At 49.2% G+C, this 12,216-nt stretch overlaps 1 protein-coding gene across 2 annotated transcripts in view; it reads left to right on the top strand.

Moving 5' to 3' along the window:
* Nucleotides 1-5,352: 5,352 nt before the first annotated feature.
* The window catches only part of ZEB2 (zinc finger E-box binding homeobox 2), a 115,946-nt gene continuing 109,082 nt past the window's right edge, over nt 5,353-12,216 (top strand). Inside the window, exons 1-2 of one of the 2 annotated variants that reach the window (XM_057400273.1) lie at nt 5,353-5,490; nt 8,275-8,412. In XM_057400273.1, the coding sequence (XP_057256256.1) occupies nt 8,340-8,412 (73 nt within the window). In that variant the 5' untranslated portion in view covers nt 5,353-5,490; nt 8,275-8,339. Of the gene's footprint in view, nt 5,491-8,274; nt 8,413-10,408; nt 10,584-12,216 lie in introns of those variants that run through there. The other variant, XM_057400274.1, reaches the window with a different exon arrangement.

The raw sequence follows: 12,216 nt of genomic DNA, 5'->3' as shown, positions 1-12,216 counted from the left end.
TAAGTCTCATGGTGTGGGACAGTGGATGGAGGATGCTTACCCACTGACCTGCGGCCACCGCTCCCATCTCTCTCACTTCTCTCTGCTCAGCATGAGAAGCAGGATTTGAGTCCTGTAGATGCTGTTCTCCTCCCACAGACAGACAGACAGACAGATGTTGTGGACAGGAGCTGAGCAGCTCTAGACCATCATAAGCAACTTTATAAATGACAAAATTGATAAAAACTTATGGGGAAGATTCACTTTTAACATGCAAGGACTCCCACAAGATTAAATATTACAGTGATCTACTTGTTAGAAATGCCCAGGGATAGATAAATTGAAGCCAGACAATCCTTTCCTTAGCTTTTGGCTTGTATCCTATTCCTACATGGGTTTTCCACAGAGGAACTCAAAAACTTTGAGAATGTTGATTCAAAAGGTTTCTTCCCAAATACCTCATCAGCAGGTGGGGGGAGAATCATTTCCTGGCCCTTTCTTCCTCTCCTCCATGTGGAAATGGGAATAAGAAAAAAAAAAAATGTTTTCCTCTCTAAATCTTAGATTACAGGGACAGCTGTATCAAGCAAAAGTATCCAGTAGCGTCTTGGGCCCACACAGGGCCTTCACCGCTCAGAAAAATCATTCCAGCCTGTCTTATCTTCCACCACCACAGGTGACTGCAGAAAATAATCCCCCTCCAGCATTTTTTGGTTGGTTGGTTGGTTGATTGGTTGGTTGGCTGTTGGTTTAGGGGTTTTTCAACCTCCTATTTTTTTCCCAAGACGAGGGCAGCTTCCGCATCCCAGAGATCCATGCATGAGAAGCAACCAGCACCCATGCGTAGCCCTGATCTCGCTGCAGCCGTTCCCCCCACAGAACAGGACTGCAGGGAAGAATGCTCTCCCCAGATTTGGCAGCAAGTGGGCACATCTCATCTGGGTCCCCTGCACAGGGATGTTTAATCCCTAATGCAGGAAGGGTTCCACACTTTGAGGAAAATATAGGAGAGCAGTGGCTATGAAGGACCCAAAGGACAAGCCTCAGAGTAACAACTGTGTTTTTAGAGGTGCTAAACATCAGTTTTCACCAGCCTCTAAAATGTATTAGTCAAAACCTATCAGCTAGAGCATCTCCACTGCTATTCCTTGATTTTTCTCCTTCCAAGCAGGCAAGAAAACAAGCTCTCCTTTACTCATCCTGCACCAGGGAAAAAGTAAACACACCAAAATAAAAAAGGCCATGAATCACCCCGCCAGCCTATGACACTAGGTCCCTACAATGCCATGATTGCAGAAGGTCTCAGCAGAAGGCCGAGCTCCTCCAGGGCCTATGCCCTGTAGCCTGCCTTGGTGGCTGATCCCCCCTGCCCATCACACCCAGGGGCCCTGGGGGTTTCTCCTGTACAGCCCATTTCTCATGGCAACCAACTCCGGTCAGCAGTGTTTGCCCTTCGCTGGCTCTGCAGCTTTGCACAGAGATGGGAGGGACATAGGGTTATCTCCAGGGACCTTATTCCACCACTGTGGGATTTGGTGGACAAAGAAAAACCCCCTGAAGAAGAGGAAGCAAGCTGGCATCACCCGTGGCATTGCTCAGGCAGGTTTGCGTCAGGAATACCCGGCTTCCCCCTTCTCACCTCTGCCTTTCCACATAAGAAAACTTGAGGAAAAGAGGGAAAACCTTCACCCTTAAAACTGTCTCCAAGCCACAGCACTGGCTGTCTTCTGCAAGGGAGATCTGGGTTTGTGAGGAGATTTTGGGTCTGTTTGATTTAAACTGATGAGGGAAGGAGAAGAATTGTATTCACAAAAGTTTAACATGGAGCGAGGTGTGGGCTATGTTGGGGATGCTGACCATGAAGGGCCTGGGAGCCCGACTGCCAGCACCACCCCAATAAAGGCAGGATCCATAAGCTGTCATTATTTCCATCTCCTAAAGAAGCTGCACGCTCGTTATTAGTTCAGAGCTGGGCAGGAAATCATCGCCTGGATTAAGGTTAAATTCCGTCTTAGAAGGGCTTAGCTGATTGCTAAGTGTTTATGTCCAGAGTCCAAAAATTGAAAAAAAAAAAGAAGGACTAAGCCCTACAGCCCCACGTACCACATTAAAATAACATCTAATAAGGGTGGGTGTCATGCCACTCCTGCGAAGATCAGAGCAGTTTAGTGCTCCGATGCAAGCCCTGCTGAGGCAGTTCAGAGCTGAAGAAACTGTGAGATTGAGGGCTGAAAGAACAGCCTGCAAAATTATGAATAGGGATTATCAACATATTCCTTACGGCCCTTAAGCATCATCACACGATCTGAGAGTTTGTTTTTTTAGTGTAGCTGCAGATATATATTTTAATGATATAACATCAATGGCATTCCTGTTTATTGCAGGTTTGGCTGCGGCTTCTCTTAATCTCTAGTTCATCCTCTCGTTTTATAATCTGGAAATACATGAACAATATGTAAGGAATTGGTAATGGGATTAATTTATTTTGAGTACTTGTTGGTTGGTTTTTGCTGTTGCCTTTTTATCATATAAAACATGGGTGACTGGAAATCAAGAGAGTCAGAAATTAGCATTCAAGTTTTTCTTTTTCTGTCTTTTTTATCATATGCATCTAAATTCAGTTTAGCTCTTTAAGGAATTGCCAGACTGCCCTTGATTTATAGGCAGTGTCTTCGGGATCTGAGTGGATCTAATTCAAATTAATAATACTCGAATCTGATTTCAGGTTATTATTTGCACTGTGCTACGCATTTCATTAAGATATCATCACTTTGTATGTGTGTGTGTAATATGCCTCTGTATATACAGGTATATTTAGACAAGGACAAGTCACATCCTGCAAGAAAATCATGTTGGTGTTTAGCAAATAGTGGCAACAAAACTTTTAGCAAAGCCAAGCTAACTCGTACTGAGGAAAAATATAAATTAAAATAATTATTATTATTATAATAATAAAAAATTGAAGAACCTTGTTCTCACCTTTGCATAATTAGGGAATTCAGCGGCAGCAGACCGCCGGGTCTACAGGCTGATTTGCTTTAAGCTGCACGGTGGCTGGCAGCCCCGAGCAGGCAGGGAGCAGGCAGCCTCCCCCTACTCCTGCCGCAGCTCGGGGTTGCCGAAAGGAATTCATGGAGGAGGATCGGGGTATTTGGTGGCTATTTCTTCCCCACTTCAAGGCGGGGGGCTTTGGGGTACCGCGCACCACGCAGGGTGACCCACTCCCGTCTAACTCAGAGATGCCTCCCAAAAAAAACAATCCCGAACAAATCTGGATGGCTGCAAGGACACACTGGGTTAGGGCGAGAGGGGTCCCCGTCCTTCTCTTGCACTGTTTGATCACCAGGAAGGTGCTCTGTGTTTGAGAGTATCACGGGGCGCGGTGGCCAGCTCCCGCCGCTGCATCCCAGCCCTCGCTTCGGGCGCGCAGTCAACGCACAGCTCAGGAGCAGTTTATCTCATCTGAACGTAAGTAAAAGTGTAGTGTCAGATCAGTGAACCATTTGTTTCGGATTTCTTCAGGAGGGGAAGAAAAGAAAAAGAAATAAAATTAAAGCTCTGTAATGGATTTAACTCTTGTCAAAGGAGAGAAATTGTTTCGCAGCTATTTAACACAGCTCCACGTTTACCTCGTCAAGGACCGCGCCAGTAGGCAAGATGGGAAGTTTATCTTTTCAGTGAGACAGTTTCGAGCTCTTTTTAGGGGAAGAAACGGCTGTGGGCTGGGCGAGGAGCTGGGCATGAGCGGGTCGAGGCTCAGCCGTGTCCCTGTGCCGATAAACAGCATCCCCAGCCCGTGCTGCCTTCACCTACTCCGATAGTAGTTCTCAAATACGTCTGGGATAAAGCGGCTTTTTGATGAACGAAACAGCAGAGCACTGGTTAACAACACTTAAACTTAAAAAAAAAAAAAAAATCCCCTGGGAAGTGGGCTCTGAATTGGTTAATAATGTGCAGTACTTGCTAAATTGCTGACTTCCAGATGTGGAAAATATCTTTCTTGTTTAGGACCTACGTAACCTGATTGGATTACGACAGAAGCGTCACATTGGAAGGCATTTGAGTGATGATTTAATTAACCATACAGTAGAAAGCTGTATTTGCCAGGAAACCCCCTCCATATTTGCATAACCAATCCCTTCAGTGCAAAGGTGGAGTCTGGTGCTCTTTTTTTTTTTTTTTAATATATATGTAATTTTATTTTAATTTTAATACTTGAAAAAGGTGAAAAACTTGTAACCTCTCTGAAGTTCAGTCCCACTCGTTACTCGTCCGAGCTGTTTCTGCCTATCCAGCCACTTCCCAGGGAGAACAGAGCCAGGAAAAGAGCCCATCTCACCCCTGATCCCTATCTGGGAACAAAACAGATAGGCTGTAAGATCTCAGCACGGGTTAGAGGTTCGGTTTTTTTGGTGTTGGGTTTTTGGTGTTGGTTTGTTTTTTTTTTTTTCATCAGATTTAGCTGACTCTTCAAATAACCTGGATGAGCGCTGAAATGAAAGGGGAAAAAAACCCAAAACCAACAAAACAACACACCCGCCCCAAAAGAAACGTGTTAAGATAAAAATAAAACAGCACCAAAACGAGCAGGACTCAGCCAGGAGCTTATTTGCAATGCCCTAACAGAGTTTAGTTTCTAGGCATTATGTTAGGGTAAGTTTTCCCTTCCGCATGAGCCAAGAGCTCCGAGAAAGGCTGGGAACCGGGACGGTGCAGGGAGCAGGATGCGGCCCCAGCCGGCTCGGCGGGAGGGCGGGGGGGGGGGGGGGGGGGGGCATCCCGCGCGGGGGAAGCGGGGGTGGAAACGACAGGGATCCCGCCGGGAATGGGGGTGGGAAACGGCAGGGATCCAGCCTGGGGGCAGGGGATCCGGCTGGCGCGGGGGGGCGGGATGCCGGAGGGGTGCAGCCCCCCGGAGAAGGGGGGTGGGAGCGGCGTCGGGACTCAGTGAGTTTCCGCGGGGCGCCGCGGTGGGGTGAAGGCGGTGGGGCGCGGAGAGGAGCGGAGAGGAGCGGAGCGGCGGGGCGGGGGGCGGGCGCGGGGCGGGGGGCGGGCGGGAGGAGGTGGAATTGCATTTCTGCCGCTAAAGCTTTCGCGGAGACTTCAAGGTATAATCTATCCCAGATCCTTTCCCAGAGAGAAACTTGGCGATCACGTTTCCACATGATGCTCACGTTTGGTGCTCTTCAATTATCCCTCCCCACAAAGATAGGTGGCGTGTGTTTCAGGGTCTCTCCTCTCGCTCCTACAGAAAAGAAAAAGAAAAAAATGTCATTAGAAGAGGCGTAACACGTCAGTCCGTCCCCAGGTTTGTGTTTCCTGGAGTGGCAGAAAGAGATCAGTCCTAACCTGCCCAGCAGGAATAACGGTCCTTCCGACAACTCTTTGCAAGGCTTTTTACAATTTCTCCAGGAGCTGCATCTCCCTTCACCTTTTCTCCTCCACTTCGAGGCTTCTTCATGCTTTTTCTTCTCACCATTTCTGGCCAAAACTACAGACAAGACTTCGCAGGTAGGTTCGGAATTTAATACCATTTTCTTTCCCCCCCCCCCCCCCCCCCCCCCCCCCCCCCCCCCCCCCCCCCCCCCCCCCCCCCCCCCCCCCCCCCCCCCCCCCTCTTTTTTTCCCTTTCCCTTCTTTTTTTCTCACGCACTCGCGGACTTATTTAATTTCGGGAATATTTTAATTATTTTAAGCGTGATGCTTTCTTTCTGCTTGTTTATACTTGGGGCGAGAAACCTCTTTTTTTTTTTTTTTTTTTTTTTTCTTTTCAAACCGAAACCTGAAGTCGCTTCAATACCGCTCCAGGAAGGGGTGAGCAGTTTCGGGGTGCTGTGGGCTGTGCCACCACCAGCCCTACTCCCCTTACCTGTCATCCAGGTATGGGAGGTGCCTTTTACAAGGCAGCAAAAAAAGTTCTAGTGCTAGGGAGGGACTTAGTCCTTCTGCAGAGAAAAAAAAAAAAAAAAGAAAAAAGAAAAACACCCCAAAACCCCAACATTCCCGCACCCACCTCCTGCTCTTTTTATTTCAGGATTCACATCTTAGCTCTGAAAGTTTACAGGTACCTGTTAATGCCTTGCACGCCCTGAGCCTGCAGAGCCAGCCCGGCCGGGCACCGCTGGAGCCCAGCTCCGGGTAGGGCTCCCCGGCAAAGTATGTGCTTCCCCAAACAGAAAGTTTGATGATTTGTCTGCTTAGGTAGTTTCATTTCTTTATTTTATTTAGTGAAGCTGGGTGAAGTAATACCTTAGCTTCTGGGATCCTAAAGCAAGAAATGAAAGTACTGACTGGAACTTAAAAGTCGTTTACCAAAAAGCAATATATATATATATGTGTGTGTATATATACATGTATTTATATATATGTGTATATATATTCAAAAGCTAGTCAGTCCTCTGGGAAGAAAGGTGCTCTCGAGATCTGCAGGTTTGAAATCATTGACAACTTTTTGCGGGGGGCTGAGGGCAGGGAAGGTGGTGAAACGCATTTCAAACAATTCACCATTGGTGGTTTTGCGTTAAAACGCCAGTTGCCGAGGCGGGCTGAGGGTCCGGGCTTGTCTCGGTGCCTATCCTCCTGTTCCCGCTGCATCTCCTGGTCAGTCCTCCGAGGGGATGCCACCATTGCCCACTCTAGGATCAGGAATAACTGGGAAATACTAAAGTTTCTCACATTGCTTAGCCTCTGCCTTCCTCAGCCACATACATCCACAGAGCCTCCAATTCCCTCTGTCCAGGCGGAATCCCAAACAGGAGAGTGTGAGCAAACAGGCTGACCCCGCACACACACTCACAATATTCCCATCCTCTTACCTGCTCAGAGATGTATTTTTTTTTGTTTTGCTTTACTTCAGCCAAGCAGGTTTTATAACCGCAAACGTTTGAGAGCACAGTTTAGGCGGAATAAAAAGACATAGCAGCAACACACTTCACTGCTCAGTCCTGGTGTGAAGCTCCAGCAAAGTAAAAAGACACAAAAGGGGAGGGGAAAGAAAACAGAAATAATAATAATTTTTAAACTCCACTTTGCTTAAAAAAAAAAAAAAGAAGAAGAAGAAGTAGAAACTGTTGATTTTTTAGGTTTTGTGCAAAACTCCTAGTGCAGGAGAAGACAATAGATGAGAAGCCGAGGGGGGAATCCTGCTCAGGAGAGCAAGGGTTAATTGCCCTTGTTTTACAGTTTGCATCTGTTACATCTTTTATAGCCCCCTGTTTAAACTAATCCTCTAGTCAAAGCATCTTTAAAGCTACAGCATCTTCTTCGAGATGGACTGAGTTTCAGGAGCGTTCTTGCAAGGAAAGCAAATGCTCCTGCCCTCTCCCTTTGACAGACAGAGCTCCTGCACCGCCCGGGCGCACACAGCAGGTCCAAAAGTTTATAAGTTATAAAAAAAAACCCAAGCCCAAGAGAAACCTCCAACAAACCAACAAAAAACAAAACCCAACTGAAAGTCTGAAAACTCTTGACAGCGGTAGTTTTGATTTCTGTTTCCCTTCTGTGAAGAAAAAAAAATAAAAGACATTCTGAAGCTTTGTTTAACTAAGGGGTAGGGGAAACCCTGAATATTGTCAAACTGACTAAAAAGGTGACAGAGGTTTATAATTACACTCCTAGTTGTTATGGGGAGGAGAGGGCTCCGTGCTGTGCTTTACCCCAAAAGGAGAGGGGAGAGCCATGTTTCCTTCTCCTCTTATCACTTGGCTGGAGTGTACTTCGGGGGAGGAAAACATATATATAAAAGCAGGAGAGAAAGCTAGGATTTCATGTGAAAGAAAGTTCTAATGTCAAATTAAAGTACTTTTAGGAGGAAATGGTCCGCCTAGCATTGAGTCAAACAGCCTACTGTAAAAGCTGTGCATTCCCTCATACGGTCATGAGTTATGACTCATTTGAGATGTAATTCTTGTCTGTCTCTCTCTCTCCCTCTCTGATCTGCTTTGCTGGTGCAATACACACACACACACACACACTCACATGCACACACAGGGAGGGAGACACACGCTCACGTAGACACACACACACACACAGAGACCATAAATAAATAAATAAATAAATAAATAAAATAAATAATTAAATAAAGGCGAAATCTGCCCGGCTAGGGAGAGAGGGGGAGCCCGCTCCGTCTGCGTCCCACCCCACCCCCCCACCCCCACCTCCCCCCGGCACGGAAAACCTTGCCGTGAGCGTGGATGGGTTCTTTCTCGGGTGGAAATTGGGGTCCCGGTTGGCGCCCTGCGTTTAAATGGGCCATCCCCGATGCCCACCGTGTCGCTGTGTTTGGTCGTTACATAGAGCCTGCGTGCTGCTGAACCGGGGAGCCGAGCCCATGCGAACTGCCATCTGATCCACTCTTATCAATGAAGCAGCAGATCATGGCGGATGGCCCCAGGTGTAAGAGGCGAAAACAAGCCAACCCCCGGAGGAAAAACGGTAAGCCCACCCCCCAAGAAAACTTTTCCGGCCCGTTCCGCTGAGGCCCGTGGTGGTGGTGGGGAAGCTATGGCGGGACGGGAAGGGGGGGACGGGACCGGCGGCCGCCCGGGTCTCGCCGCTCTCCGCCTCCCCTGCGCGGCTCCGGGGCCGTCCCGCGGGGGCTGCGCTGCCGCGGGGCGCCGGCGGAGCGAGGTGTGTGTGAGGGGGTATGTGTATGTGTGCGGAGCTGTATATGTGTGTGTAAGGAGGTGGGGTGTAGGACGGGGTATCAGCGTGTCGCCGCCGCTGATCCCCGAAGTTTGTTGCGCGGGCGCGGAGCGGTCGGGCCGCTTGCCCCGCGGCGGGGGGGGGAGGCTGCCCGGTTCCGTCACTGCTTTCCGGTTCTCCCACCGCTCCCCGGGTCGCTTCGGCGCTGTCACGGCCAGGGAGAGGAGAGGAGAGGAGCAGGGCGGTGGGAGGCGCGGAGCGGCGCGGAGGGCAGCCGGCCCCGCTACAGGCCCTGGGAAAAAACCCGGCGGCGTGAGAATCCCGAAGCGGGCTGGCAGTGACTTAGTGACTCTCTTTTTTTATCGTTAGGGACTCGAAAATGAAACTTCCTCCTCCCTAATAATTAATAACACTACCAAGCCCGGTGCCTGCTTGTCCGTAGCTGCCGCCCCCACCCCCGCTCCCGGTCCCGCCGGCCGCGGAGGGCTGGGGCTCAGCGGGACGCGGTGTTCTGCGCTGATCTCACGTTTGGCAGCTCGCACCCGTGCGGGTGCCCTGTCCCCGTCTCTCCCCGTCCCTCCCGTAGTTTCTCTCCTTCTCACCCGCAGCCACTCGCCTGGCCACCCCGGCCCACTTTCCCCAACTTTACTCTCGAGGAGCTAGAGGAAGGAAGATATTTGTGTAAACCTGGACCCGTGCGCTGCTAGCTTAGCTACTTCATTTGAGTGGAGAGCTGGTGGTGGTGGCGGGGGGGGGAGACGGGGGGGGGGGGGGGGGACGGTACGGGGACGCGCACCACCACCAATAAAAACCACAAAGACTAGAGAATGTTGATCAGAAGCAAATGATCCTGCCCCCCCCCCCCCTTCCCTCTCTCTAGGTTGTGAGTGTAAGTGTGTGTGTGTGCGTGTGTCTTTTTCTTGTTGTGGTGGAGGCGTCGAGCCATATGGGGGAGTGATAGAGGAATTTTAGTCAGAAACTGTTCGTTATGTTACACTGGCTTTTCCCTTTGTGTTGTCTTTGATCTATTTGCTTGGCTTAGTATTACAAAAAAAAAAAAAAAAGAAAGAAAAAAAGCACACCAAAACCCCAACCCCACCCCCCACCCCCCCTCAAAAAAAGACAACTAAACTAAAATAATATATTCCCAGCCTCTTCCCAAGGATCAGTTCCTTGTTATCTTTTTTTAAAGTCTCTCCCCCTCCACCACCACCCTTTACTCTTGTGTCTGTCATTATTTAAGGTGGTCCTCACAGAGGAGACCTCCCCTTCCCCTCATCTCTGGGTAATTTAGTAGACATTAAAATTACACGTAATGTTTCCCTCTCCTCTCTTGTGTTTCCTCTGTTCTTTTTATTAAATGTTGGTTATTGATTTTCTAAAATCAATGTCTGTTGTGGGGCTTTTTTCCCCTTACAAGTATCTAAAGCACGTTGCTGATCAACTGGATAACAAAAGCTTTGTGTCAAGTAGCCTTTTTTCTTATGTTAAACAGTCATTTTTGAGAGAAAAAGAGAACGAGATTTAAAGCAATACATCCAGAAGTGCTCTTTTGCAGTAAAGAATATTCTGAGTGTTTGGGGGGGGGTGTTCTTCTTCTTCAGGCTCTTTGCTTTCCATACAAGATTATTAGTTTAGCGTGTTTAAACACATTACATGCTCTCTGATGAGGGATGCGTCTACGTGTTTCTCATTTTCTAAATACAATTTGAGTCTTAACCTCCCCCCACCCCCCAGAAAAAAAAATAAAAAATAGATGAAGAGCTGGGTGCCTCTGCTTGCCCAGGACACTCGGACATAGCCTGCCCGCCCTGTTATCCCAGCCAAGACTTTGAGAACGCTTATGGACCCAAGGTGGCACAGATTCTCGTTGCTCCCATGCAGAAGCGTGTTTCCACGGAGCTGCACTAACTTGGGAAAACCCCACGCTTGGGAGTCGAAAGTTTAATTGCCATTTTAAGGTAACAGCTTAAAGATCCTGCAAACTTAATTCAAAGTGTGCGCTGATTAGGCGGAGGTCTAACTTCTGCTCCAGTGCCTTGCTCTGGCCAAGAGCACGGAGGCGGGGGGAGGTGGGGGGGTGGGTGGATGGATGGATATAATTTGACTTTCTGTCCATCCACTCTTTTCTCTTTGTGCTCCCTAATTTATTTCTTTCTTTCATTTCTGAGTGAGAAATGTCCTGGTTCTGAGAAGCAGGTAGACAGGAGAGGGTAGGCTTGGTTAAGGTTTTTTTTTCTATTCTCTCTCTCTCGACAAGCACGTATCCAGTGCCTTTCCCGTTGGGAATTGCCCAGGATTTATCTGAACTGAGTGGATTTTTCTTCTTTCCTGGATTCGTGGAAAATATGTTACTTCTGAGCTTGTGTCTTTGCTGATAAGACCAGAAACGGTGATGCTTATCAAAATCAGACAGAAATTCCTTAGAAACGCAGCAGAACCAAAATAATATTAAAAAGCCACCAGAAAAAAAAAAAAAAAAAAAGAGACGGTCATCAAGGAAGCTGGTGTGGGGGGTTGGGGAGCGGAGGATGTGTGAGAGCAACCACATACACATTACAGACAGGGACAAACCAGAATAATACAACTGATGTCTCGGTGTGCTCCACGCCTGTGTGCGTGTCCCTGCGTGTTCGTGTGCGAGGATGGGCAAGGCTGGGGATTAGGTACCGGATAAAATTACGGTGGAGCTAAATAGAGTAGAAGGGAAAAAAGCTGGGGATTTTCCAAGCTAACGGAGTTGATCCGAGCTGCTGGAGTGAAGAAGAGGTGTGCGGGGGGGGCGGGGGGGGGTGGGGGGGGGTGGTGGTGTCAAGAGCGGGATGTGGAAATGAATGAGGGGTGACCCCCGGAGGGGAGACCAGGAGGGAGGATGGGCAGGAGAGGACCCCGAAAGAGGGGGGGGGGGGTTGGGGAGGGGGACCGCCCAGGAATGCGACGGAGCGACGGAGCTCCGGGAAGTTCGGTCAGATGATTCCCAGCGCCTGACTCACTTCGCGGCACTTTCACTCGGGAGAGCAGTAGCGGCGGAGGAGGAGGAGGAGGAAGAGGAGAAAGAGGAGAGGCCAGAGAACCCTCTTTCCGAACGGGCGCCCCGCGGAGGCGGGGGCTGCGCCAGCGGCCACGGTGCCGGTGCGGAGCGGTGCGGAGCCCTGCCCTGTCGTGCCTCAGCAGATGGGCTGTTCCCCTCCCTGCTGTTGTGCTCAGGCGTTTGTTGAGTGGACTGTTTTTCCCCTTCCTTTCCTCTCCCTGCCCTCAAAAATAAAAAATAAATTTAAAATCCCCAGGATGGAGGGGAAGGGGAAAAGTTGGCTGTAATTTACCCCAAAGTTTCAGTAAACAGCGCTCTTCTATCTCTTTGCCATCTCGCTTCCAGTTGCAAAGAAAAGGAAGAAAGTTCAATGCTTTCAGAGCGTCTGATCAGAGGGAGAACACAGACCAAACAAGCAGACACGCTTCTACTCTCTCAGAGGCTTTCCCCAAAAAAAGATATCCACCCCACCTCCCCCGCCTCCTCTCGGGGATGCTGGGGAAGGGGGGAAACCTTCTTCACTTGAAAAACGAGGGGGGAAACAAAAATAAACCCCAAACTGC

This window comes from Pezoporus wallicus, unplaced genomic scaffold, assembly GCF_028554395.1.
Source record: "Pezoporus wallicus isolate ANWC-B61680 ecotype Strahan unplaced genomic scaffold, APGP_CSIRO_Pwel_v1 contig_6807, whole genome shotgun sequence".
In the NCBI taxonomy this organism is placed as follows: Eukaryota; Metazoa; Chordata; class Aves; order Psittaciformes; family Psittacidae; genus Pezoporus; species Pezoporus wallicus.
This window is presented reverse-complemented; position numbering and strand designations above follow the sequence as displayed.